The sequence below is a fragment of the Gopherus flavomarginatus genome, chromosome 2, assembly GCF_025201925.1.
Source record: "Gopherus flavomarginatus isolate rGopFla2 chromosome 2, rGopFla2.mat.asm, whole genome shotgun sequence".
In the NCBI taxonomy this organism is placed as follows: domain Eukaryota; kingdom Metazoa; phylum Chordata; order Testudines; family Testudinidae; genus Gopherus; species Gopherus flavomarginatus.
The window spans coordinates 238,514,849-238,539,941 of NC_066618.1; the positions used below are offsets into that span (position 1 = coordinate 238,514,849).

Here is a 25,093-nt window from a genome sequence, read left to right on the forward strand (position 1 = left end):
CCGTTCAAAATTGTACAATCAATACAGGCAGACTTTAGGATCGCTGGCCATAAAAAGCAGGATCTGATGTATTGATTTGTGGTGTGCAATCTTTTTCACTGCTGTTTCTGCCATCGTGCAACGCTGATTCTTCTTTTATCGTTTCTCTCCTTTTCATATAAACCAGATTTTTCTTGGTCATTACTCTCCTTTTTGTGTGAAACACATTTTTCTTTATCTTCACTCTCCTCCATTCCTTATCCTTAGGTAACTCTACTAATTCCTTAGTAATAGGACTGCCATCATTCATGCTTCACTCATTTTCTTCTGCACTGGGACTATTGCTACTGCCTAAAGCCTGTGCTATGTTGTTCTGTTTGAGATATTTTCTCATCAGATTTGCCCCTTGCTGCAAACTAGATTGCAATTGAGCTTTTTACTTCCTATACTAAGCTCCTAAGGGCTTCTTCAGGGGCATCTTTTATTTTCTATGGGGGAAAGCAGACAGTATGAGGGACAGCAAAAGTTTATGTTCCACAGTCTTAGAAAGTCATCAAACATTACATGTTAAACATGGCAAAAGAAATAACAGTATTTCTTTTATATTGTTGAGTAGATACGGGTTTGATAGATATCTCTGGTGTCTCATTAAATATGCACTTTATTAGTCACTACTTATACTCTTCATGTCTTAAAATCAGGGCTTTGGAGCGGAGCCTGGAGCTGGAGCGCGGAGCAGCTCTGCAGCAGTGGAGCTGCAGGTTTTTGCCTGGAGCTGGAGCAGAGCCGTAGCACAGTGCCAAAGCCCTGCTTAAAATACAAGTACACTTTCACAATTACACAATAAAACAAGGTTCACAGTATTGCAGCTGGACTCTCACTTCACTTCACTTTGTTCTTATATCTCACTGACTGACTGGTGATGCCCCGCCCTTTATATACCCGCAAGGGCATGGCTGACAACATTCTAGGAGGTTGGAGGAAAATGTAGTTCTCAGAAAGTTTGGAAGGTTCCATGAGAGTCTACAAATGTCTAGAACATTTTACGAGGTTAGTGAAAAATAAATCCACAGATGGAATACCTGAAATGTTTTACTTCAAACATTCTATATTCCTTTCTGACACTAACAACAACAGCATCCTAAGCTTGATACCTCCCAAGTCCAGCATTCCAGCCTGGGTTGCTTGCCCCTAAATCTGGCCCTGAGACTCCTTGCTGGTGGGAACCAGGCTCCTGAGTTTGAGTAAGGCAACCAAAGCAAAACCTTTCTAACCTGATGAATGAGGCAGCTGCAGTGAATGAAACACAAACCTCTCCTTCTGCACACTGTGGCATGGAGACAGAGCAGGATGAATATAACCTTGGTCTTCTGTTTTTGAACCTTTCTCTGTCATCCTCTTAGCCTGTTACTTGAGTGGTGGGGTGGGTAGTGTTGCTATGGTAATTCCAGGCAGGAGACAAACCACCTCTTCAGGTTTTTCTTTTCTTATTTATTTTTGAATTCTTTCTTTTGCATTGGATTCTTCCATTCAGCCAATAGCAACAGAAGGCAGAACAAAACTGAGGAGGTATCTAGAAGGTGGGGGCTAGTCCCTCATCAGCCATCCAATCAGCTTTGATTCTGCTTCCTACAGCTACAAATAGACAATGATGCCACACTGAGGATATACAGACCTAGCTTTCAGAGAGAAGTCTTACTTCAATAATATTTGTAAAGTGCTCTGAGATACTCATTTGGAAGGAACTATGTAAGACCAAATTATTATTATAGTAGTGCATATAGTAAGGCAGTGATGACATCTTTTTTGAGCATGTCTGCCAGAGCTCCACCATCACTTGGATTAATAAAAGTCTTGTTTACAGTACTAACTGTTGAAAATACCAGCTATAGATGGTCTGACTGAAGTTCATTACAACCCTCTTTATATGAATCACAAAGACCTATAGACTGCTCCAAAGATATCACTTAAATAAATGGTTTTAATTTCCATTTACCAATAAAGCAGATATTGATATTTCATTCCAGTAGAGTACTGAAGATGAAGTTCTGCCCCCACTGAAGTCTATCGGAGTCTTTGTATTGACTTCAATAGGGCCAGGATTTCACTGCAATTTGCTAAATTATTGGGAATTTTCATAAACTGAAGTTGTTTCACAGCTGCACATTCTAACATATAAAACATTCTAACATATAAATGCCTATTCATTATCTTTAGCAAACCAGTCTAACTAAATATAATTTCACTATCAACCCTTACATTCAAGGAGTATTTCCACTTGACAGCTCGTTTTCATTTTTAACATATGTTCTTATAATAACCAACATAATTTCTACTTAAAAGTACTGATGACATTTTAAGTGTATAAGAGTCACAAAATCACTGACATGAGTGGGGGGGCGGGATTACTGATATGCTGGATTTTTTTCCCTACTAATATAGTTACATTTACTATAGATGATTCACTTAATTTTTGTGTGCCAAATACAAATGAAAACATAAAATAAACTTATAATGCCATAGTCTAAAAAAAATGCTATGAGTTAATATGAAACTCTTTCAAAAGTACAGCTGAGTAGATATGCCGTACCACATCTGTCAGTACACTACAAATAGTCTTTAAATAATACCTACAAGAGGAATAGATAATATAGCTGCAATTCTAATCTCGTCTTTACAGATTATTGCTAAGCATTTATTGTTGAACTTTATATTTATTCCGGAACTGCACTTACAACAGGGCTCACTACAAGTAAGGTAGTCAGCATTCCCAATAGAAACTTTTGCTTCTAATTAATAATTCATCTGCACATTGTTTTAAAATAATTTTTTTCCATAAAGAGTTTAGTCTTTAGACATATTCTGCCTTTAGCTACTCTAGTACAAACCCTGCGAAATCAATGGGTTTACACTTAGGTAAATGAGAGCAGAATCTGACTTCTTCTACCTTATCCCCATAAAATACTGTGAAAGTATTTGAAGAAGCTCATTTGATCTTCTGCAACTCAAGACCAATCTGTTCTTTAAAACAGAATTGTATTTCATGATGTAAACTAGTGGTATTTTGGAAAATAAGCAATTTTGTTTAAGAAATTCAGATTACAATTTGCATAACTAAACCCTTTTATCCCCAATGAAAAAAATCTGAGGCATTTTGTAGTCATATGTAGTTTTATGAACAGGAGCAAAAAATAAATGTATTAATTTGTATTTGTTTCCACTCTTCATTCCACATGATTAAAAAATATAAACATCTCCTAGTAAGAAGGAAAATTTCTGAAGTTTTCCCATGTTTCACTTGGTTTTAATTAGCTCAGCAGAGCATGACAGACTGCTGTATCAAGTGAAAAAAAAAAGACTGTTTTCTGCACTTTTCAATGATCTAGTAGTTACTGGCAAATAATAATAAAAAAATATTAAGCCAGTTCACGAGTGCCTTTACTGATGAAGGCAAGTACTGGTACTTACGTGGAACTTAATTATTTTAGGATCACACTGCTTAAAGGTGTTTTCTAAGCAGATGACTGGAACTTGTCCAGGTAATCTATAAACAAGAATGAAAATAATCCTAAACAGTTTATTAGTGTTTAAATGAGAATGTTGAACTGTTTAATTCCATTTTCTTTGTTTGAAAAGATTACTGTGTTCTGCAATCACCAGTTAGACTTTGGTTGATATTAACCAGGGCTGGCCAGAAAACATTTGCAAGGTTTTGAAATCTGTTTTTGTTCTACATTGGAACAAACTTGAGATCTTTTGAAAGTTTTCATGAAAAATGAAAGACATCATTGCCCTACAATGGCCAGTAGTTTGGACACTTGCTCTGCCTGAGTCAGAGCAGGGACTTGAACCTAAGTCTCCCAAATCCCAGATGAATGCCTTAATCTACTAGACTATAGATAGAGTCAGTCTCTCTTGCTCACCCAATTAATATTTATCATAATTATTTATACATAGTGGAACAGCTCCAACCAGAGACAGAGAGATTTCAGAATCAGAAGGAGCGGAGACTTGAACCTGTGTCTACTACATCACAGATGAGTACCCTAAAGACTGGCCTGTTGGCTACTCTGGGGAGGAGGAATTGCTCTCATTTTGAAATTCCATCCTGTATCTAAGGAACTTTCCTGACAAAGGTTTCAATAAAACAGACTCTCCTCTGAAAAGTTTTGGAGTTGTTGAATCAATATTTTCCTACAAAAAAAGTTGAGTCACAAAATTCCTGATGAGCCCTAGTATTAACACAACAGAAAACAAGCCTAATCCAGTCCAAGGTTTAATCTTGTTTTCAGATATACAGGCACCTATAGCTGCATAATTTATAAAGTCAGCTAATGGTGTTCATACAAAGATAGTTGTATATATACTAATATGTCTGTGCTATAGCAAGAATTCAGAATAAATGATGATAGTATCATTGAGGCTATGTTTCAGTCACAGGTAATTTTAGTAAAAGTCATGGACAGGTCACAGGCAGTAAACAAAAATTCACAGCCCCGATGTGTCCATGACTTGTACTATATACCCCAGACTATATACCTTGGGGGCTCTGGGACAAGGGTGGCCTGGGGGTCTGTGGGTGCTCTGCTGGGGGGGGTGGAGCCCAGGGGCACCACAGGTGCTCGGGGAAGGGCAGCGGCATGCTGCCTGGGCCCCTGCTGCTGCGGGGGGTGGGGCACAGCAGCCTGAGACCCCTGCTGCTGTTGGAGGGGGGAGGCACAGTGGCCCGAGACTGCCCCAGCAATGGCTGGTTTGGCTGGCCCAGGGGCTGCCCAAGCTGCTCAGGAAGCCCCCCAGACCAGACATACCTACCTCTGCAAAAGTGACGGAGGTCCTGAAAAGTCAAGGAATTTGTGAATTTCATGACAGACTCACAGCCTTAAGTATCATAACCATGTCACTATGTAACTGGAGCCATGAGAATGTGGTGGACCAGCCTAACTTAGAATTGTTTTCTTTGCAACATCAACTGACTAAAGAAACTCAAGAATAAACATCTATTCTGTGAACAAGAAAAGTCATTAGGCCCTACATTCTATACAATATTTTAGGGCTACTAATTTGGAATGAGTTAAAATAGCACTTTTTGTCTCTTGTATCATTCACGTCTCATGTCAGAGGCTAAGTTATCAGCATCATGCTTGACATATAGTGTAAAAGTTGAACATAAGCAAATTATGCTATTGGACAAAACCCTTGGCTGATTAACTTTACTACCTTGTTTTAGGACAACACTAATCTTTGTTTTTAAACAACGTATTGCCCTTTCAATGAGCTTTATACTCAAGTGAACATATGTGCTGGTTCATTGACAGATGTGAAAACAAAGCCATTAAGTGAACTGTGAGAGCAGAGAGCCAAGAGGCAGGAGCCTGCAGCTGCAGGATTCCCATCGCAGCACATTGTTTACCATCAGCCATTCTAACAGAGAAAGAGCAATCTTCTCACACTTCCGAGAAATATCACCAAGACTTTATATTTTAGAAGTTAATTAATTAAGGAAAGAGCCTGCTGTTTAGAGAGAAGCCTGACTATGGATCTGATGGAAAATTTTCAATTGCTAACTGCTGCTGAGAAACTATAAAGGAGCCTCATTCATCTTTTTAAAAAGTGTGTTCCACCATCTGAACATGTAAAGGATAGTCTTTATAAGGAACAATTGTTTTCAGATTGTAAATTAGCAACATTGCCACTTTGTTCTCCTCTCCTTATCCTCACACCCTAAACTGTCTAAGGCAGTGGTCCCCAACGCGGTGCCTGTGGGTGCCAAGGCGCCCGCCAGGGCATTTATGTGCGCCTGCCTAGTGCCTAGCAGGGGAGAGAAGCTGTGGCCCCGTGCCTGCCAGGAACAGAGAACTCAGGCTGTGGGCGCAGAGTTTTCCATTCCCAGCAGTTGTGGGGCCTGCCTAGTGCCCAGCAGGGGAGAGAAGCTGCGGCCACATGCCTGACAGGGACAGAGAACTCTGGGGCTGCAGGCACCGGTGTTCTCAGTCCCTGGCAGGTATGGGGCTGCAGCTTAAGCTGGAGAGAAGTTGCGGCCCCGCGCCTGCCGGGGACAGAGAACTCTGGGGCTCCAGGTGCCGGTGTTCTCAGTCCCTGGCAGGTATGGGGCTGCAGCTTAAGCTGGAGAGAAGTTGCGGCCCCGCGCCTGCCGGGGACAGAGAACTCTGGGGCTCCAGGTGCCGGTGTTCTCAGTCCCTGGCAGGTGCGGGGCCGCAGCTTAAACTGGAGAGAAGCTGCAGTCCTGCACCTGCCGGGGACAGAGAACTCCAGGGCTGTAGGCTGCAGGCACTGGTGTTTTCAGTCCCAGGCAGGCACGGGGCCACGGTTTAAGCTGGAGAGATGCTGCGGCCCCAGGCCTGCCTGGGACAGAGAACTCCGGGGCTGCAGGCTAGTGTTCTCAGTCCCAGGCAGGTGCAGGACCCGCCTAGTGCCCAGCAGGGGAGAGAAGCCATGGCCCCTGCCTGCTGGGGACAGAGTACTCCGGGGCTGCGGGCACCGGTGTGCTCTGTCTTTGCGGCTTCTCTCCGGCTTCTCTCTCCTCTCTGGTTTCATATATTATGTAATATTAAATATGATGATGTTTGTATTACTTAATGTACAAATACAAAATAAGCCTTGAAAAACTGTTGGCGCCTGCCACACTCTTCTGAAAACATGAATGTGTTACTGGCCACAAAAAGGTTGAGGACCACTGGTCTAAGGCTTCAAAAGACAGGTCTGTCATAAACAGATAGCTAAGGGTTAATGTTCTTTTACCTGTAAAGGGGTAACACCAGTAACCTGAAACACCTGACCAGAGGACCAATCAGGAAACAAGACTTTTTCAAATCTGGGTGGAGGGAAGTTTGTGTGTGAGTTCTTTGTTCTTTGTCTTGTGTTTGACCCTCTCGGCTCAGAGAGTGATTTTTCTATCTTCTGGCTTTCTAATCTTCTGTTTCCAAGTTGTAAGTACAAAGATAGTAAGACAATAAGGTTTATATTGTTTTCTTTTGTATTTACATGTGTGTAGTTGCTGGAATGTGTTAAATTGTATTCATTTTGGATAAGGCTGTTTATTCATTTTTTTCTTTTAAGCAAATGACCCTGTATTTGTCACCTTAATACAGAGAGACCATTTTTATGTATTTTTCTTTCTTTTATAAAGCTTTCTTTTTAAGACCTGTTGGAGTTTTTCTTTAGTGGAGACTTCAGGGAATTGAGTCTGCAGCTCACCAGGGAATTGGTGGGAGGAAGAAGTCAGGGGGAAAATCTCTTTGTGTTAGATTTACTAAGCCTGACTTTGCATACCCTCTGGGTAAGGGGGAAGGGAGATTAGCTCTCTCAGTACTTGTGTTTTCCAGGACTGGAAACAGGGAGGGTGGAGTCCCTCTGTTTAGATTCACGGAGCTTGCTTCTGTATATCTCTCCAGGAACCCAGGGAGGGAACACCTGGAGGGGAGGAGGGGGAAGGGAAATGGTTTACTCCCCTTTGTTGTGAGACTCAAGGAATCTGAGTCTCGGGGTCCCCCAGGGAAGGTTTTGGGGAGACCACAGTGCACCAGGCACTGTATAGATTCCTGGCTGGTGGTAGCTTTATCAGGTCCCAGCTGGTAACTAAGCTTGGAGGTTTTCATGCTAACACCCATATTTTGGACACTAAGGTCCAGATCTGGGAAAAATGTTATGACAAAGTCACTTGATGAAAAAATCTTAAGAGACGATATTTTGACTTACTTGATATTATGTTTGGAAACTCTTCTAAGCAGTATAGCATCATACAATAATTTATAAGCCAAACTGTACAAAAATTGAAATATTCATTTGGAAAAGTATCTGATAAACTAGATGGGTCAAACAATGACTGTTTTACAATGAAAAATGTCATCATTCTGTTAATATTCAACTCACCTAATGTAAAGTTTCCCCATTTTTAGAGTCCTCTATTATTAAATAACAAGGCTAAAAGGAATGAATTACTGGATTCAGAAACCAATTTAGTCACAGGAAAAAATCCTAGATGGTCTCAAAAATGCTGGGTCACTTTGAGATGCCTGTGCCTTCTGCAGCAGTGGAGTTCTATACAGGTTGCTATGTAACTGTGCTCAGCTTTGGCTTAAGGTCTACAAGAAGAGGGGTGCCTTACCACTCTTCAAGAGCTGCCTCTGTGCATTCATATTTATGGGATTAAACAGCCACCAGACCATTTACAAGTTGCAAAGAGGGAAGAGGCTTTACAGGCCATTAAGGAAATCTGTAAGGAAGGAATGATTGAGCTTTCAACTAGTCCTTGGGCCTCACTCACAATTCCAGTTAAGAAAAAAGATGGCAGCACCAGTTTCTAGGTGGACTATAGAATACTATTTTATCACTTTACTATAAATAGATGATAGTCTGGATGCTGCAGCAGGTTCAGTCTGGTTTTCCATATTGGCTCTTAAAAGTGGGTACTGACAAGTGGAAATGGATCCAAACAACAGGGAAAAAAGTGCTTTCACAGAAAGAAAAAGATCTCTGGCAATTTAAAGTGACGTTTTTTGGCCTGTGTAATGCACCAGCCATATTTAAGAAGGTAATGGAGAGCATATTGCATGGCATGCACCTCTCTGGTGCATACTAAAATCTTTGAGCAGGAATTGATACATTTACAAATAGTCTGTGATAAGCTTAAGGCTGTCAGAATGAATCCAAATAAAGGAGTTGTTTAAAAAAAAAAAAAAGGTAATTTTCCTTGGGAACACAATCTCTGAGCAGGGAATTTCCACTGAAGAAAAGAAAATTGAGACAGTACAAAGTTGGTCAAATGTCCAGACACTCATAGTTGTGCAAAGTTTTATAGGGTTCCTATTATAAAAGGTTTATTTGTGGATTTGCCAATATTTCAAAACCATAGCATAAGTTGGGTGAAAAAGGAAAACAATTTCAGTGGGTAGCAGAGTGTGATTTCACATTTTCAGAGTAGACTGTATCTGTTTCAGCCTATCCATGTTTCAACCCCCCCATTCATATTGGATACAGATGCTAGTGCTTACCGTTTGAGGGACAGTAATGACATGAGAACATAAAGGACTTGAGAGGGTGGTGGCTTATTACAGCAAAAGTTTAAGTTCTTTGGAGAGAATGTATAGCACCACCCAAAAGGAACTACTGACTGTGCTTAAATCTAAAGAACATTTTCATCACTATTTGTATGGAAGAAAATCTGTGGTCAAGACAGACCATGTATCCCTGTAATTACTCTTTAGATTCAGGAATCCTAAGGGACAACTTGCCATGTGGTTGGAAAAATGTTAGTTATGATCTCAGAATTACACACAAACCTGGGAACAAGCATGGTAATACTCACCCTTGTCTGGGTGGCCTTGTTGAGAGGCTAACTGCAAACTCTGCTCAAAGCAGGATAACAAGGAATTTGTTGCTCAAGGGAACGAGTGTGCTCAGGAAGAGATGTCTGTCTCCTCTCCTCTTATAATTTGCAGTACAAATGTTCCTGGTTCATCCATTGGAACAGTGGATGCAGAATTGCAGGAATGGACTTCTAAGCAGTTAAATGATTCTGATATGTCATGATTTTAAAACTGCTGGACATTTTGAGGTTGTAAAAACCAGTCAAGCTAAGAGAAAATTTCTATTGGATGAAATGCAGACAGGATGTAGAAAACTGATGCAAGAAATATGATGTTTGTGTGGCAAAGAAGAGTCCCCCTATGTCAGGGACAACTCCTGTGCAGCAGTATCTTGTCACCTTTGTCCGGCTTGTCCTCGTTCATTCCTCCATTGAACGCAAGTCGACGCCACACCATACTGTTTTGTTGCAAACACATTCTTTCTATTTCTGGCCAAAGATTTTTGTCATGGGATTGGTCCAGTATCTTGTGGGGGCACAAAAGAGCATACTGCTGTCAATGTGCTTGGGCCCCTGCCTGAAACAGAGTCTGGCAATCAATATAACTATGTACTACTTCACAAAATGGTCTGAAGTTTATGCAATAAAGAATCAAGATGCTGTGACAGCAGCAGAGGTTCTTGTGAATGAATTCTTCACCAGATTTTGGGTCCTGGACACAACTCAAGGGAGAAAGTTTGAATTCAAAGTGTTCCAATAGGGTTTCTGAGATTCTCTGGCTCCACAAAACTCATACAACCCCAGCATACTCATGTCTGATGGGGTAGTGGAAAGACTCAATCAGACTCTGGAGGTTCAGCTGGCTACCTCTGCAGACCAGACTCAAAGGGTCTGGGACAGGGTGGATAAAAATCAATGATTTAAAAAAATAAAATAAAAAAAATTGGATTTTTTTTTGATAAAATGCTTTTTGAGGAAAAATTATCTAAAAGTAGTTTTAATTAAGATACATTATATCTCAAAGATATCTTGTAATGGAATAGGGATTATAAATTCTAATTCTATAGTATGAGACAATATATTAATGAAATGTTCAAGAAAAGTTTTGTAAATGAGTTCCAATAGTTCATGGATTAGGGAGCCAATCTTATGGGGTTCCAGGGGCGTCTTATAGATTATTTAAGTTAATTTTTTAGCCTTGGCTAATAACAATATTTATTAGAACTGTAAATACTGAAGTTTGCAAAACTGTCAGTGCAAGCACAAAATCTAATCTTCTGTATTTAACATTAATGACAACAAAAAATTATTTAGGTTAATCTTTCTATCTACACAGTGGGACTCAGTGCGCAGTCTAAAACAGTGATTCTCAAAATTTGTACTGGTGACCCCTTTCATATAGCAAGCCTCTGAGTGCGACCCCCTTTATAAATTAAAAAAAACTTTTTTATATATTTAACACCATTATAAATGCTGAAGCCATTTTTATTGGCTTAAGGGGCTCTTAAAATCGATTTCTGTACTCCTCCCCGATGAGGGGATTAGTGCTGAAACTGACATGGCTGGGTTGAATTTGGGGTAGTGTGGATGCAATTCGATGGTATTAGCCTCCAGGAGCTATCCCACAGTGCTCCATTGTGACCGCTCTGGACAGTACTCTCAACTCAGATGCACTGGCAAGGTAAACAGGAAACGCTCCATGAACTTCTGAATTTCATTTCCTGTTTGGCCAGCAATGCAAGCTGATCAGTGCAGTTGACCGTGCAGAGCTCATCAGCAGAGGTTACCATGAAGTCCCAGAATTGCAAAAGAGCTCCAGCATGGACTGAACGGGAGGTACTGGATCTGATCACTGTATGGGGAGATGAATCCATGCTATCAGAACTCCGTTCCAAAAGACGAAATGCCAAAATATTTGAAAAAATCTCCAAGGGTATGAAGGACGGAGGCTATAACAGGGACCCACAGCAGTGCCGAGTGAAACTTAAGGAGCTCAGGCAAGCCTACCAAAAACCAAAGAGGCAAACGGCCGCTCTAGGTCAGATCTCCAAACATGCCGCTTCTATGATGAGCTGCATGCAATTCTAGTGGGTGCCCACAGCACTACCCTACCCCTGTTCCGTGGACTCCTGCAAGAGGAGAGTCTCACGCAACAGGGATGAGGATTTTGGGGATGAGGACGATGATGATGAGGAGGAGGAGGGTAACGCACAGCTAGCAAGCAGAGAAACCGAACTGTTTATCATCCTGGAGACAATACCCTCCCAACCCTCGCAAGGCGGGCTCCTGGACCTTGAAGGCAGAGAAGGCACTTCTGGTGAGTGTACCTTTGTAAATATAATACATGGTTTAAAAGCAAGCGTGTTTAACGATTAATTTGCCCTGAAGACTTGGGATGCATTCTCGGCCAGTACAGCTACTGGAATGCAGTCAAGCAACATCCGTTCTTTATCTCTCTGTATTATCCTCAGGAAAGTGGTATCATTCATGATCACCTGGTTGAAACAGAGGAATTTTATTAAGGGGACCTTCAGAGGTGGCCGTTCCTGCTGGGCTGTGTGCCTTGGCTGAAAAGAAATCATCCCCACTATTAGCCACATGGTGGGGGGAGGGGTGAAGCAATTATCCCAGAGAATTGGGTGTGAGGGGGGCTTTAGTTGGGTTTGTGCTGCACATTAACCCAAAAACCACAGCCCCTCCTTTTAAATGGCCAACCCAATGAGTGCTTGGTATGGGAAATGAGGGTGCTGCTCTTTGAAACCATTCAAATATGTTATGAAGGTTAAAGAAGCCAAAAGACTGTGGCTTACCATGGCTGCCTGCAAGCCAAATTCTGTTGCCCGGCCCTGTGTGTATGATCTCTCACACCAAACTGGTAGGCCCTCAATATAAGAGGCAAAATTCGACCTTGTACCGAAAGCATATGTGCTATGTAATGTTAACAGCTTGGTTCACCGTGAAAGAGTCTACCCATTGTTCTCTAAAAAATGTGTCTTTTTAAATACTACTCTCCCTTTTTTTCCTCCTGCAGCTGCAAATGTTTCAACACTCCCCCTATTATCTCCGTCCCAGAGGTTAACACAGATAAGACGACGAAAAAACAACATTCACAATGAAATGTTCTCTGAGCTCATGCAGTCCTCCCGCACTGAAAGAGCTCAGCAAAATGTGTGGAGGCAGACAATGTCAGAGTCCAGGAAAGCACAAAATGAATGTGAGGACAGAAGGGAAGCACGAGAGGACAGGTGGCAGGAGCAAGAGGAGAGGTGGCAGGAACAAGAGGAGAGGAGTCAGGATGCAATGCTGAGGCTACTGGAGGATCAAACTGATATGCTCCAGCACATGGTTGAGCTGCAGGAAAGGCAGCAGGAGCACAGACCACTGCTGCAGCCCCTGTGTAACCAACCGCCCTCCACCCCAAGTTCCATAGCCTCTTCACCCAGACGCCCAAGAAAGCAGGGGTGGGGGGGCTCCAGGCACCCAACTGCTCCAACCCAGAGGACTGCCCAAACAACAGAAGGCTGGCATTCAATAAGTTTTGAAGTGCAGTGTGGCCTTGTCCTTCCCTCGTCCCCCACCCCAACCACGCTACCTTGGCAGTTATGCCCCTATTTATGTGATGAATTAATAAAAAATGCATGAATTTGAAACAATGACTTTTTGCCTCTGCAAGTGGTGATCGAAGGGGGAAGGGTGGTTGACTACAGGGAAATAGAATGAACCAAGGGGGTGGGTTTTCATCAAGGAGAAACAAACAGAACTGTCACACCATAGCCTGGCCAGTCATGAACCTTGTTTTCAAAGCTTCTCTGATGCGCAGCACGCCCTGCTGTGTTCTTCTAACCATCCTGGTGTTTGGATGTGTGTAATCAGCGGCCAGGTGGTTTGCCTCAACCTCCCACCCTGCCATACATGTCTCCCCCTTACTCTCACAGATATTGTGGAGCACACAGCAAGCAGCAATAACAATGGAAATATTGGTTTCGCTGAGGTCTAAGCAAGTCAGTAAACTGCGCCAGTGCGCTTTTAAACGTCCAAATGCAAGTTCTACCACCATTCTGCACTTGCTAAGCCTATAGTTGAACAGCTCCTGACTACTGTCCAGGGTGCCTGTGTATGGCTTCATGAGCCATGGCATTAAGGGGTAGGCTGGTATAGGATAACCACAGGCATTTCAGCATCCCGAACAGTTATTTTCTAGTCTGGAAAGTAAGTTCCTCATTGCAGCTGTTCAGACAGACCAGAGTTCCTGAAGATGCGAGCGTCATGTACCTCTCCCAGCCATCCCACACTGATGTTGGTGAAACTTCCCTTGTGATCCACCAGTGCTTGCAGCACCATTGAAAAGTACCCCTTTTGGTTTATGTACTGGCTTCCAAGGTGGTCCGGTCCCAAGATAGGGATATGCATTCCGTCTATCGTCCCACCACAGTTAGGGAATCCCATTGCAGCAAAGCCATCCACTATGACCAGCACATTTCCCAGAGTCACTACCCTTGATAGCAGCAGCTCAGTGATTGCGTTGGCTACTTGGATCACCACAGCCCCCACCATAGATTTGCCCACTCCAAATTGATTCCCAACTGACCAGTAGCTGTCTGACATTGCAAACTCCCAGACGGCTATCACCACTCACTTGTGAACTGTGAGGGCTGCTCTCATCTTGGTATTATGGCGTTTCAGGGCAGGGGAAAGCAAGTCCCAAAGTTCCATGAAAGTGCCCTTACGCATGCGAAAGTTTTACAGCCACTGGGAATCATCCCAGACCTGCAACACTATGCAGTCCCACCAGTCTGTGCTTGTCTTCCGGGCCCAGAATCGGTGTTCCATGGCATTAGCCTGCCCAATTGCCACCAGGATGTCCAAACTGCCAGGGCCCGTACTGAGAGAAGTCTGTGTCCATGCTGTCGACTCCTCGCCTGCTTTTGCAGGTTCTGGTTCTGCACATACTGCAAGATAATATGCGAGGTGTTTACAATGCTCATAACTGCTGCAGTGATTTGAGTGGGCTCCATGTTTGCCATGGTATGGTATCTGCAGGAGAGCAGAGTGGCAGTGGAAGTGGTGGTTAGAAGACCAGTTTTGCAGACTACTACATTGTCTGCTGCTAGGACACAAGAGCAGTGGTGTCTGTTAGCTGAGCTGAGTGGGCTGCACTCTTGCCATGGTATGGAAAGACAAGAGCAGAAGAGCAGAGTTGCAGTGGAAGCAGTGGATGACGACGGTCATATAGAGGACCTGCGAGACCACCAGGAGAGCAGAGTGGCAGCAGAAGCAGTAGTTGGAAGACCAGTTTTTCTGACCAATTGCACCATCTGCGGCCAGAGCAGGAAAGCAGAGAGGCAGCGGAAGTGGTTGTTCGATGATGACAGTTAGCAGTCGTACTCCTGCACCGTCTGCTGAAAGCAGTATGGTGCCCGCACAGAAAAAAGATGCGAAACGATTGTCTGCCATTGCCTTCACGGAGGGAGGGGCGACTGATGACATGTACCCAAAACCACCCGCAACAATGTTTTTGCCTCATCAGGCATTGGAAGCTCAACCCAGAATTCCAATGGGCAGCAAAGGCTGCAGGAACTGTGGGATAGCTACCCACAGTGCAACACTCTGAAAGCCGACACTATCCATGGTACTGTGGATGCACTCTGCTGACTTAATGCGCTTAGTGGGGACACACACAATTAACTGTATGAAATCGCTTTCTAAAAATCAACTTCTATAAATTCGACCTAATTTCATAGTGTAGTCATACCCTTAGTTCCAACTACTTCAGTGAGAGCCATACAAGCGTACATAGCAGAATTGGACCCAGGATCTTTTAGGAACATACCTGATTCTTTTGCTAACATTAACATTACTTCCTTCCTGGGGTCTTTGCAGAGGTTCTTCTCTGTTACGTGGAGACCTATGTAGCTCAGATAAAACAACCAATTTTGGTTTTCCTTTTCCAGAAGGATTGTAATAAACAGGAACAATGGAATGGCCTGTTCCAAAGTCATCTGAAGGATATAAAGAATGAAGCATTAATGTCATATTTCAAGTCAAAGTATGACTTCATTTTGCTAGCTATTATATGGCTTGCAAGTTGCAATTTTTTTTATGTACAAATAATAAAGTAAAGCTTTAAAGATAAGTAAGGTACCACAAACTTTATAACTACTGAAAATGGAAAACAGCATATGGAAAGCATTCTCTATGGAAAATACCACAAACACATTCAGGTTATGTAACAAAATAATTAAGAGCAACATTAAAGCAATATTTTTTGGAAAAGTCAGGAGACTACCTCTTTTGGCATGGTGTTTTAGCCTTGGCTAATAACAATATTTATTAGAACTGTAAATACTGAAGTTTGCAAAAATGTCAGTGCAAGCACAAAATCTAATCTTCTGTATTTAACATTAATGACAATGAAAAACACTAATAATATTTTGCTTGCCTGTCAAAACAGTTACTTTGCCCGCCACTGAAATGTGGCCACCACCACCAGGATGGAAAACAGCATCTGCTTAACAGCATATTGCAACTTTGCATAGCAGTTTAGGACACGACATGAAGCAGAATAGTTTTATCCAAACGTCTCGCAGATATCGCAGGGAACTTGGAAGTGTGCTGAAGAATGTCCAAGTGATATTCTCTGAGATCATTCCTGTTCCACAAGCAAAGGAAGGCACAAGGCAGAAGATTCTGAAAGTGAAACACTGGCTAGAAAAGTGGTGTAGATGGGATTTGGCTTTGTGGAACGTTGGTCCACCTTCTACAGGGAGAGGGAGCTGTATAGTTTGGATTGCTTCCAATGGAGCCATCCACTTCACTAGAACCAAGACCGATCTTCTCTGGGACAGGTTGGCTACAGTCACCAAGAGGGTGTTAAACTAATAAAAAAAAGGGGAGGATAAAAAGAGGGAGAATATGAGCACTCAGCACAAAATTGAGATGTTGAGAACAAAATTAAATCAAGGAACCAAAAGACATGAAGAGAAGAAATCATTTAATTGCCCTACGCTAATGATAGGAGCCTTGGTAAAAAACAAGTAGAAGTGGATTCCACATTTATGAGCATAAATTTGATCTAGTTGGTATTACTGAAATCTGGTGCGATGATTCCCATGACTGGAATCTTAAAAATCAATGGTCATAACCTATTTAGGAAGGATTGAGTGGACAAAAGGGGAGGTAGAATGGCACTCTGTCAAAAATGGCATTACCCATTTCCTGGTCACTGATAATGCAGAAGAAAATGATCTTGAAAACTAATGTATCAATGTCCTAATAGATAAGCAAAAGATCGGATGTTAGTTGATGTCTGCTGTACTCCACGACTCCTAATACGTGCCAGTACTAAAACATCCTTGGAATGTCTAAATATTATAGATGACAATTTCCTAACTCAAAATGTGTTGCAGCCAACACATGGGAATTCTAGATTACAGCTCATCTTGATAGATAAAGAAAAAACTAGTCACAGAACTAAAAATTAATGGTAGCTTGATGATGCCTATAATGTGCAAACAGAGTTAAGTCCAGACCAGTTATATATCCTTAGTGCTTTAAAAGGGCCAATTTCACAAAAGTAAAACCAATTAGGAGCCAAATCAGCTGGGAGGAAGAATTTAATCAGAAAAATGTGAATGATAATTGGTAATTGCTTTAAGAACATTTTACTACATACTCAAAAAGCCACAATCCTGCAATTGAAGAAAAAGGCCATATTAGTTGAAAATACCAATCTGATTTAGAGAGGGATTAAAGCCAGCTATAAAAATAATATATAAAAATGGAAAACAGCGGAAGTTGATAATAATGAATATATATCAGGAGTTAGGAATTGTAGGAAACTGATAAGGAAGCAAAGGGACACAATGAGAAAGCTATGGCCAGCAGAGTTAAGGACTGTAAGAAAGAGTTTTTTAAGTATATTAGCAACAAAAAGAATCCTGACAATGGTATTGGTCCATTACTAGATGGAAATAATATGGATATAACACAGAAAAGACTGAAGTGTTCAGTAAAGATATCTGTTCCGTAGTTGGGGAAAAAACAGATAATGTAATAGTACTCTTTCCATTCCACTATTATTTCAAAGGGACGTTAAAGTGCAGCTACTAAAGCTGAACATTTTGAAGTCAGCAAATTTGGATAACTTGCATCCAAGAGTTTTAAAATAGCTGGCTGAGAGGCTCAATGGACCATTAATGTTGATTTTCAATAAGACTTGAAACACTGGGGAAGTTCCAGAAGACTGGAAGAAAGATAATGTTGATTCAAGAAACTATAGGCCTGTCAATCTGACATCGATCCTGGCAAGATAATGGAGCAGTTGATACAGGACTTGATCAATAAAGAATTAAAGGAGAGTAATAATTAATGACAATCAACATGGGTTTATGGAAAACAGTTCCTTTCAAACTAACTTGAAATCTTTTTTTGATGAGAGATTACAAATTTGGTTGATACTGCATGAACTTTTTATTAAAAAACTAGAATAATATAAAATTGACATGGTACTCATTACATAGATTAAAAGCTGGTTAAGTGATGGGTCTCAAAATGTAATTGTAAGCAGGAAATCACCACCAAATGGATGTGTTTCTGTTGGGGTCCCACAGGGATCAGTTCTTCGTCCTATGCTATTTAACATTTTTATTAATGACCTGGAAGAAAATATAAAATAATCACTGCTAAAGTTTGAAGATGACACAAAAATTGGGGAAGTAGTAGATAATGAAGAGGACAGGTCACTGATACAGAGCCATCTGGATTGCTTGGTAAACTCTGCCCAAGCAAACAATATGTGTTTTAATATAGTTAAATATAGAAGTATATGTCTAGGAACAAAGAATGTAGGCCATACTCACACAATGAGGGAGTTCTATCCTGGGAAGCACAGACTCTGAAAAAAATTCTGGAGCCATGGCAGACAATCAATTGAATATGATCTTTGAGTACGATGCTGTGGCAAAAAGGTCTAATGCAATCCTTACATATATAAACAGGGGACTCTCAAGTAGGAAGAGAGAGGAAATTTGATCTCTATACTTGGCACTGGTGTGACCACTGCTGGAATACTGTGTCCAGTTCTGGTGTCCACAGTTCAAAAGGAAGCTGATAAATTGGAGAGAGTTCAGAGAAAAGCCACAAGAATGATTAAAGGGTTAAAAAACATGCCTCACAGCAATAAATTCAAGGAGCTCAATCTAGTTACTTTAACAAAGAGAATGTTAAGGTGTGACTTGATTGCAGTCCATAAGTACCTACATGAGGAATAAATATTTACTATTGTTCTCTTCAATCTAGCACAGAAAGATATAACACAATCCAATAGCTGGATGTTGAAGCTAGACAAACTCAGACTGGAAATAAGCATAGATTTTAAACAGTGAGAGTAATTAACTATTGGAACAATCATGAAAGATTCTCCATTATCAATACTGTTTTCATGATTGGATGTTTTTTAAAAAAATATGCTGTATTAATTATTTTGGGGAAGTTCTATGGCCTGCGTTATACAGGACGTCAGACGGAAGGATCACAATGGTCCCTTTTGGCCTTGGAATCTATGAATTTAGATCTGAACCTTCCATCTTGGCCCAATCTTCAGCCTGAAGTTTGTTTCCAACATCTTTGCTGTGAGATAAGATTTTTGCATTGTTATAATGTTGTAAATGATCATATTGTAAATGGAGTACTTGATTAGTTTGCTTACAGAAATGTGGATAAGCTGCATACTCATTTGTCATGCTCTCTTCCTTGCTTTTTTTCCTAGAGGTTTTGGATGCTTTCCAATTCATTAGGAATTGTCTTTCCATTTCTTTTATTTCTTTCCCATCAAGGGATTCTGAAGAAAAAGGAAAACAAACACACACTTTTCATAATAAAGTTAGTCAACTAAAAGGTTAAACCATTAAATATCTTATATACACTGATATGTTTTCTTTTGCCAAAACTTGCTTACATTTTAGTTAACTTTGTCAGAAAAGAGATCAAGTGATAGATTATATCTTGAAAATTATTCATAAAGAAATGAATTGCATGTGTAACATTGCAGTTTTCAAATGCATGGGAAAGAGACTATAAACTATTTGTATGGTTTGCAAGGAGAATGTTTGATATCCAAATTAAGATGTGATACTGGGAGTGCAGGGGTCTAAAAAGAAAGCATACATTTATGCAGGACATATACATTTATATGGGCATAAGGAAGTACACACTTGCAACCAAAACCTGCCTGTGTTACTCATCAAGTAGTCCCACTGACCTTTTGGGGCCATCTGTATGTTGTAAGAAAGCACGATTTGATCCTTTATCATAACTTCACTCACTCTTAGTAGAGTAGGACCCACAGTTCTAGTATGATTTGACTCCATCCACATTTCCAAATTAAGAATCTTGTTTGACTACAACTTAGGCCTGGTCTACACTTAAAAAATAGATCAACTTAGCTACATTGCTCAGGGCTGTGAAAAATATCGTGCCTTGGGTGCCGTAGTTAGGTCAACCTAACTCTTGATGTAGACATGCCTAGGTTGATGGAAGAATTCTTCAATTGACCTAACTACCATTCTTGGAGAGGTGAATTAACTACATCAACAGAAAAACCTCTTCCATCAATGTAAGAAGCATCAACATAAAATGCACAGTTAAGACACCCAAACTACCTTAACTCTACCCTGCAGTAACGTTACAAGGGGAAAAAAATGAAAGATACCTTTAAAAATCAGTATTGCCTAATCTGGGACCACAAACACAGAAAAGCCTGAATTATATGGATATGCCATAGTATCACTCCTTTTTAGTAAACTGATTTTTGTTAATAATAATAAGTTGAGTCATAATAAGCAACACGGTTTTTTTTAGCTTATTAATCAATTTAAACTACATAACTTGTACAATAGCTTTTAAAAATTATATTTACCACCTGACATTAATGTGGAGAACATTACTTGGTTTCATAGGAATTTCACTGTAATTTAAAAATAGATAATGTGCCAGCTATTTTTTTTAAGTGGAAAGTGTTCTAACCATACTCTTTTACCTAGAGTTTTTGACTGTATAATAAGCCTGTCCCTGTATTTTGGTTTGCGGCAAACAGGATTCCCTTTAAGATCCATTCTGCACAGCTTGGTCCATTTGTTCAATACAAACTCCAAATCCTGCAGTTAACAGAAGAAAAGAGAAAAAACAGACTGTTGCTTTATCTTGAGACTGTAGATGATAGAATTCAGTAATCATGTTGGTTGTTCACTGAAAAGTCTGCTTTTGGACTTCTGGGGGTAAAATTAGGTTTGTGTGTGTTTGTAGGACTGGGGCTTTGTATGACACTTTTTGAATGCTGCACAGTATTTTACGTAATAGAAATAGGAAGGCAGTGACAGAAACATTTACAATCGAATACAAAGTGAGTGATGGCAAGCTAACATGCCAATCATCATCTGTTGGTTTTGATTCTTTATTTCTGACACTCCCCTCTAGAGTCAGGTTTTCACATCCCAAGACAATTGTCTAGCACTAGTTCCTATGATAAAAATCCTCAGCTAGCTGAGGCGCTTCCACATGGGAGGAATATGGTTATGGAACGAAGCCAGAAAGCAACAGTACTAAGTGGGACTGGTTCAGACACATTGTAACAGAAGGGGACTCTGGGTCAAGAAGAAGAATGCAACAAGCTGTAGGTCAAATCTTTCCATAAATGTATTAGGTTACCAGTCCCATGGTTTTGCTTTGCTTGTACCGGACTTGGTGCTAACACAACATTCATTATCCTAGAACAGTAAGATGTTGTTTAACATTTTAAACTGTAAATGCTCAGTCCATGCTCTGATGTTGTCTAATCAGATTTCCATACATTCTGAGCCTATTTTTGCAAACGCTCTGGCTGATGGCAGAAGTTTCTTTTGTCTGATTTTGCAGTGTCTCTGGAAAGCCAAATAGAGCAGAGACTTTATCTGAATTTACCTCCACCTAATGCTTACCCTATTTTCATGCGGGAAAAATTGATTGCTGAAGAAGCATTTTTGGAGGTGTTAAAGATTTTCTAACTCAGAGCACCAGTGATCAGTAATGACATGAAAGCTCAGGTCCGACAACGGCTCTAGCTGAGAATTCTAGCCTGAAAACCAGTATTTTATGGACATGCATATAATCTGGTCTATCTTTATCATACTTCTCTTGTGTGAGAGCATGGAAACTTCTATTGGGTTAGTTGGGAAGACCATAGAATAGGGTCCTGATGTCAGGCAACAAAAATGTTAGCACTTGGTAGCTGAACACAAGAAAGATCCTGTTTTTAGGATATAATAATGCTACTTGCAGGCAACTGTCTTTGCCATCATACTTTTAAATGCCAGACACTGGAGAAAAGCCAGTCAAGAAGACAATAAGACATAGGAGGAGAAGATATATAGCCTTTTGCATCATAAAAGGCCCTTAAAATATAATTCTACCTGCCAAGACTTCAGAAATTCATAGGACAGTGGACATTTCATGCAAAAATTGATTAAAAAAAATAAAACTAAAATCTGGCAAATCATGCTGGAAAAATATAATTTACACAAGACATAGTAACTCCCCTACATATCTGTGGGTGGCCAGTTACATTCTTGGCCCAAATAGTGAAACGTTTAAAATACACCTTTCTGCAGTCTGGGTTTCTGTCTGGTAAATCAAGGGCAATATGACCTAGATCAAACTTTTTCTGTCTTTTAACTTCAATATATTAAAGTTAACTAGATTTGAAGGCTATTCATAAGTGTTTAGTAAGTTGCTCCATTCTATTCAAAGAGTCTACCTTCTGAAATACACATGGTCCAAAATTTCCTTCCAATGTTACTCTGAATATGAATCCATACTGTATGTGGCTGTATAGACCATTTGAGAGGAGATCCTAAAGGCTATGTATGAGAGTGAAAGAAGGGGTGGATAATACTAGAACTGATGTACCATAGTTGTAGAAATCTCTGTTGAATGAGGATCAGCATTTCATAAACTAGAAAATTTGGACAGTTTTCATGGCTTGATAGCAAAAGTCAAATATCTGCTGATCTGAGTTCAAATTCAGACTGCAAAATTAATAATGTGCCCCATTATCTACTCTGTCTCTGAGAGTAGAGGGGACTTAAATCCATGGGGAATGCAGAAGATGATACTCTACTGCATCATTCCACTTTCTTCTCAATCTGATGAAAGCCCCTCTGTAGGTGTACCATGTGGTTTAGGATTCATGGGTAGAGAACAAGGGGACAAAGGAAAAGGCAGCACGAACCTCCTCCTTCCTAACAAAAACCCATGGGACTTTTGTAGGTAAGTTAATGCTTACACCCACTTCTCCACTCCATAGTTTGGAACTGTTTAAGGGTAGATCTGGAGTAGCAGCCTGTGGGAAGCCCAGGGGAGAACAGTTCCCAGAGAAGCCATGCTGATAGATTGAGTGCTGAAGGAAGTCCAAGAGGGGACAGCTGCAGTATGGAGACACAGAACTACCTTCTTGTGGAACGTCCCATGTGGGAACAGTCCACCTAGGGAAACACTGTTAGTTCCATAACATTAATTACAATGGAAGACTCTATCCGTATCTGTCTGCATGATACTGTGATAACATAACTGTTTAGTAGATTCAGTGTATACCCCCTCTCCCTCAAAAAAGTGTTAAATAACTTTAGGAAAAAGACATTTTTGCCTGGGCTTATTTAGAAAGAAAATATTTAGCCAGCAGAATTTATTATTTTGTTCTTATCTGGGAAATCAGCCATTGTCTTGACAAATGTTTAAAAAGTATTAGATTTCCCTTTAAAAGAATTAATTCAATTAATATAAGTTTTTAGAACACAGAACTGCATATTACTTAAAACCATAACATGTAACTGCTACACTCTGATGAATGCACAGAGTGCTGTAGATTTTCATGAGCAGTTACTCACTAAATAAATGACCCGGAACATACTCAGTCTAGTGTATGTTTATCCAAGAACACACTAATCCTGTGCTAAAATATGATTAGCCTTTTGATATGCTCTAGTTGTTCATTGCCTTCCTGTCTCTAATACAGTGCTTTCACTTTCCAGCTTTCAATAAACTGTACTAAAGGGACCAGACACTTTTCTGGGCAGTCTCTTGTTTGATAAATGATCATGTCATGCTATCACTTTGAGGTCTGCTACAAAATATTGAAGAGCAAATTATATTCCACATACAGGAGGTGTGAGTGCCTCAGTAGGCTGCTGTAGTACTGGCAATAACCTTCTTCACAATTAATGATGACCATTTAAGGACTAGTATTTGACCAGTGTGTTCCAATTTTTATTGGAAATGTCTAGCTCAGCTGCCCTAACTACATCTACAGACAGCAATTTGTCACCATTCTGACTACCTGTCATAATCTATTTGAGAAAAAATCCATAATTTTTCTCTTGTTCATGACTGAATTGTGAAGTGAATGAATTTATCTTTTTTGATATCTTCTTGTCATAATCAATAATGGCCAGAGGTTGAATAAATTAAAGACTCTGAACATACAGATGGTTTTATATAGGTCTTTTCAGCATTTTCTATATCAAACATAACATTTACATAGACATTAGGTCATATTCTTCTCAAAATAAAGGTTTGTAGATTTAAGTTTTTATAAAAACAACAGACTATTTGCAGCACCTAGTAAAGTTCTAATTGAAACAGTTGGTTTTTTTTTAAGTAAATAAACATCCCTTTCAATATTTGCACTGAAACTTAACAAAACAGAATCCTGGTAGTGTGCGTGAACCTGACTAGAAACAAAAGTGAAATTGCTAGTTTACTTTAATTGTCCAGACATACAGAAATGAAAAATCAAACAAGCAGAACTAGGAAAAAGTAAATGAGATTTTTTAAAAAAATATTGAATTTGGAAGAACCCCAGGTGTTATTGATAAAAAGAGCTTTTTTAAAATTGTAGTTATCTAAAGTATCTCTGGACAGTGCTGCTAATGTTAGTAAAAGGCATGCTGAGCATACATCAACTTAGAAATGAGGCAATTTAAAAAAAAAAAACAGCTGTAAGTAGTTTCATATACTGTACATGAACCTGGCTCCCTTCTGCTAGTTTTTGAAGTTTTATAATGACATTTTCTTTTTCTTAAAAATGATTTTCTTTTCCCTGTTGCTGTGTCAGAATACTCACAAAAACAAAAATGAAAACTGACTAATTAGCTAAATACACTTAGGACAGGGAAAAACTGTCAAATAATCCAAATAAACTAATATAGAAAATATATTTTCTTTAATTGCCTTGAGTTATTTGAATATTAGGTATTACTTTTATAATAGTATGTAGAAAATGTTCAGGCAGAAATGTGATTTTTAAATCAAAGTTGTTTGTTAGGTTTTAGCTTGTCTGTTGTTTTTATTTTCAGCTTCCTGGCATCAGTGTACAGCAATTTACAACAGTAAAGTTGGTTAGTTGGTAAGAATTAAAGAAAATTATCTGAAGTCTTTCTGTTAAATTGCCGTCAGTGCAGTTCAGATCACATTGATTATCCAAACCTCACTTATCTGAAACAGGGGCATGTTCCCTCATGTCTATTAATGAAACTGAAAATTCCCTTAATTGTCCAAAACTTCAAGTATATGAATTTATTAGTCTTAATCCTCAATGATGCTGAGCTCATGCACAGCACAGGTGCGGGGGTGGGTTTATTATGCTGCCATAACAAAACTGAACTACGTTATGTTCAGAGAAAAAGATAATTGATATAGTTACATTGGACAAACCTCATACAACAGTGAAAAGGGTGCAAAGGAGATGGTTCATGTCACCTA

The 25,093-nt window shown here is 40.0% G+C and overlaps 1 protein-coding gene across 7 annotated transcripts in view; it reads right to left on the reverse strand.

The window, feature by feature from the left end:
* The window catches only part of PPP1R42 (protein phosphatase 1 regulatory subunit 42), a 75,097-nt gene that overhangs the window by 35,850 nt on the left and 14,154 nt on the right, over positions 1-25,093 (reverse strand). For 5 of the 7 annotated variants that reach the window (XM_050941166.1, XM_050941162.1, XM_050941165.1 and 2 more), the window contains exons 6-8: positions 20,340-20,457; positions 19,011-19,142; positions 15,135-15,303 (exon numbers count right to left, since the gene is read on the reverse strand). In XM_050941166.1, the coding sequence (XP_050797123.1) occupies positions 15,135-15,303; positions 19,011-19,142; positions 20,340-20,457 (419 nt within the window). Of the gene's footprint in view, positions 1-11,542; positions 11,800-15,134; positions 15,304-18,162; positions 18,410-19,010; positions 19,143-20,339; positions 20,458-25,093 lie in introns of those variants that run through there. The other 2 variants (XM_050941167.1, XR_007772655.1) reach the window with 2 other exon arrangements.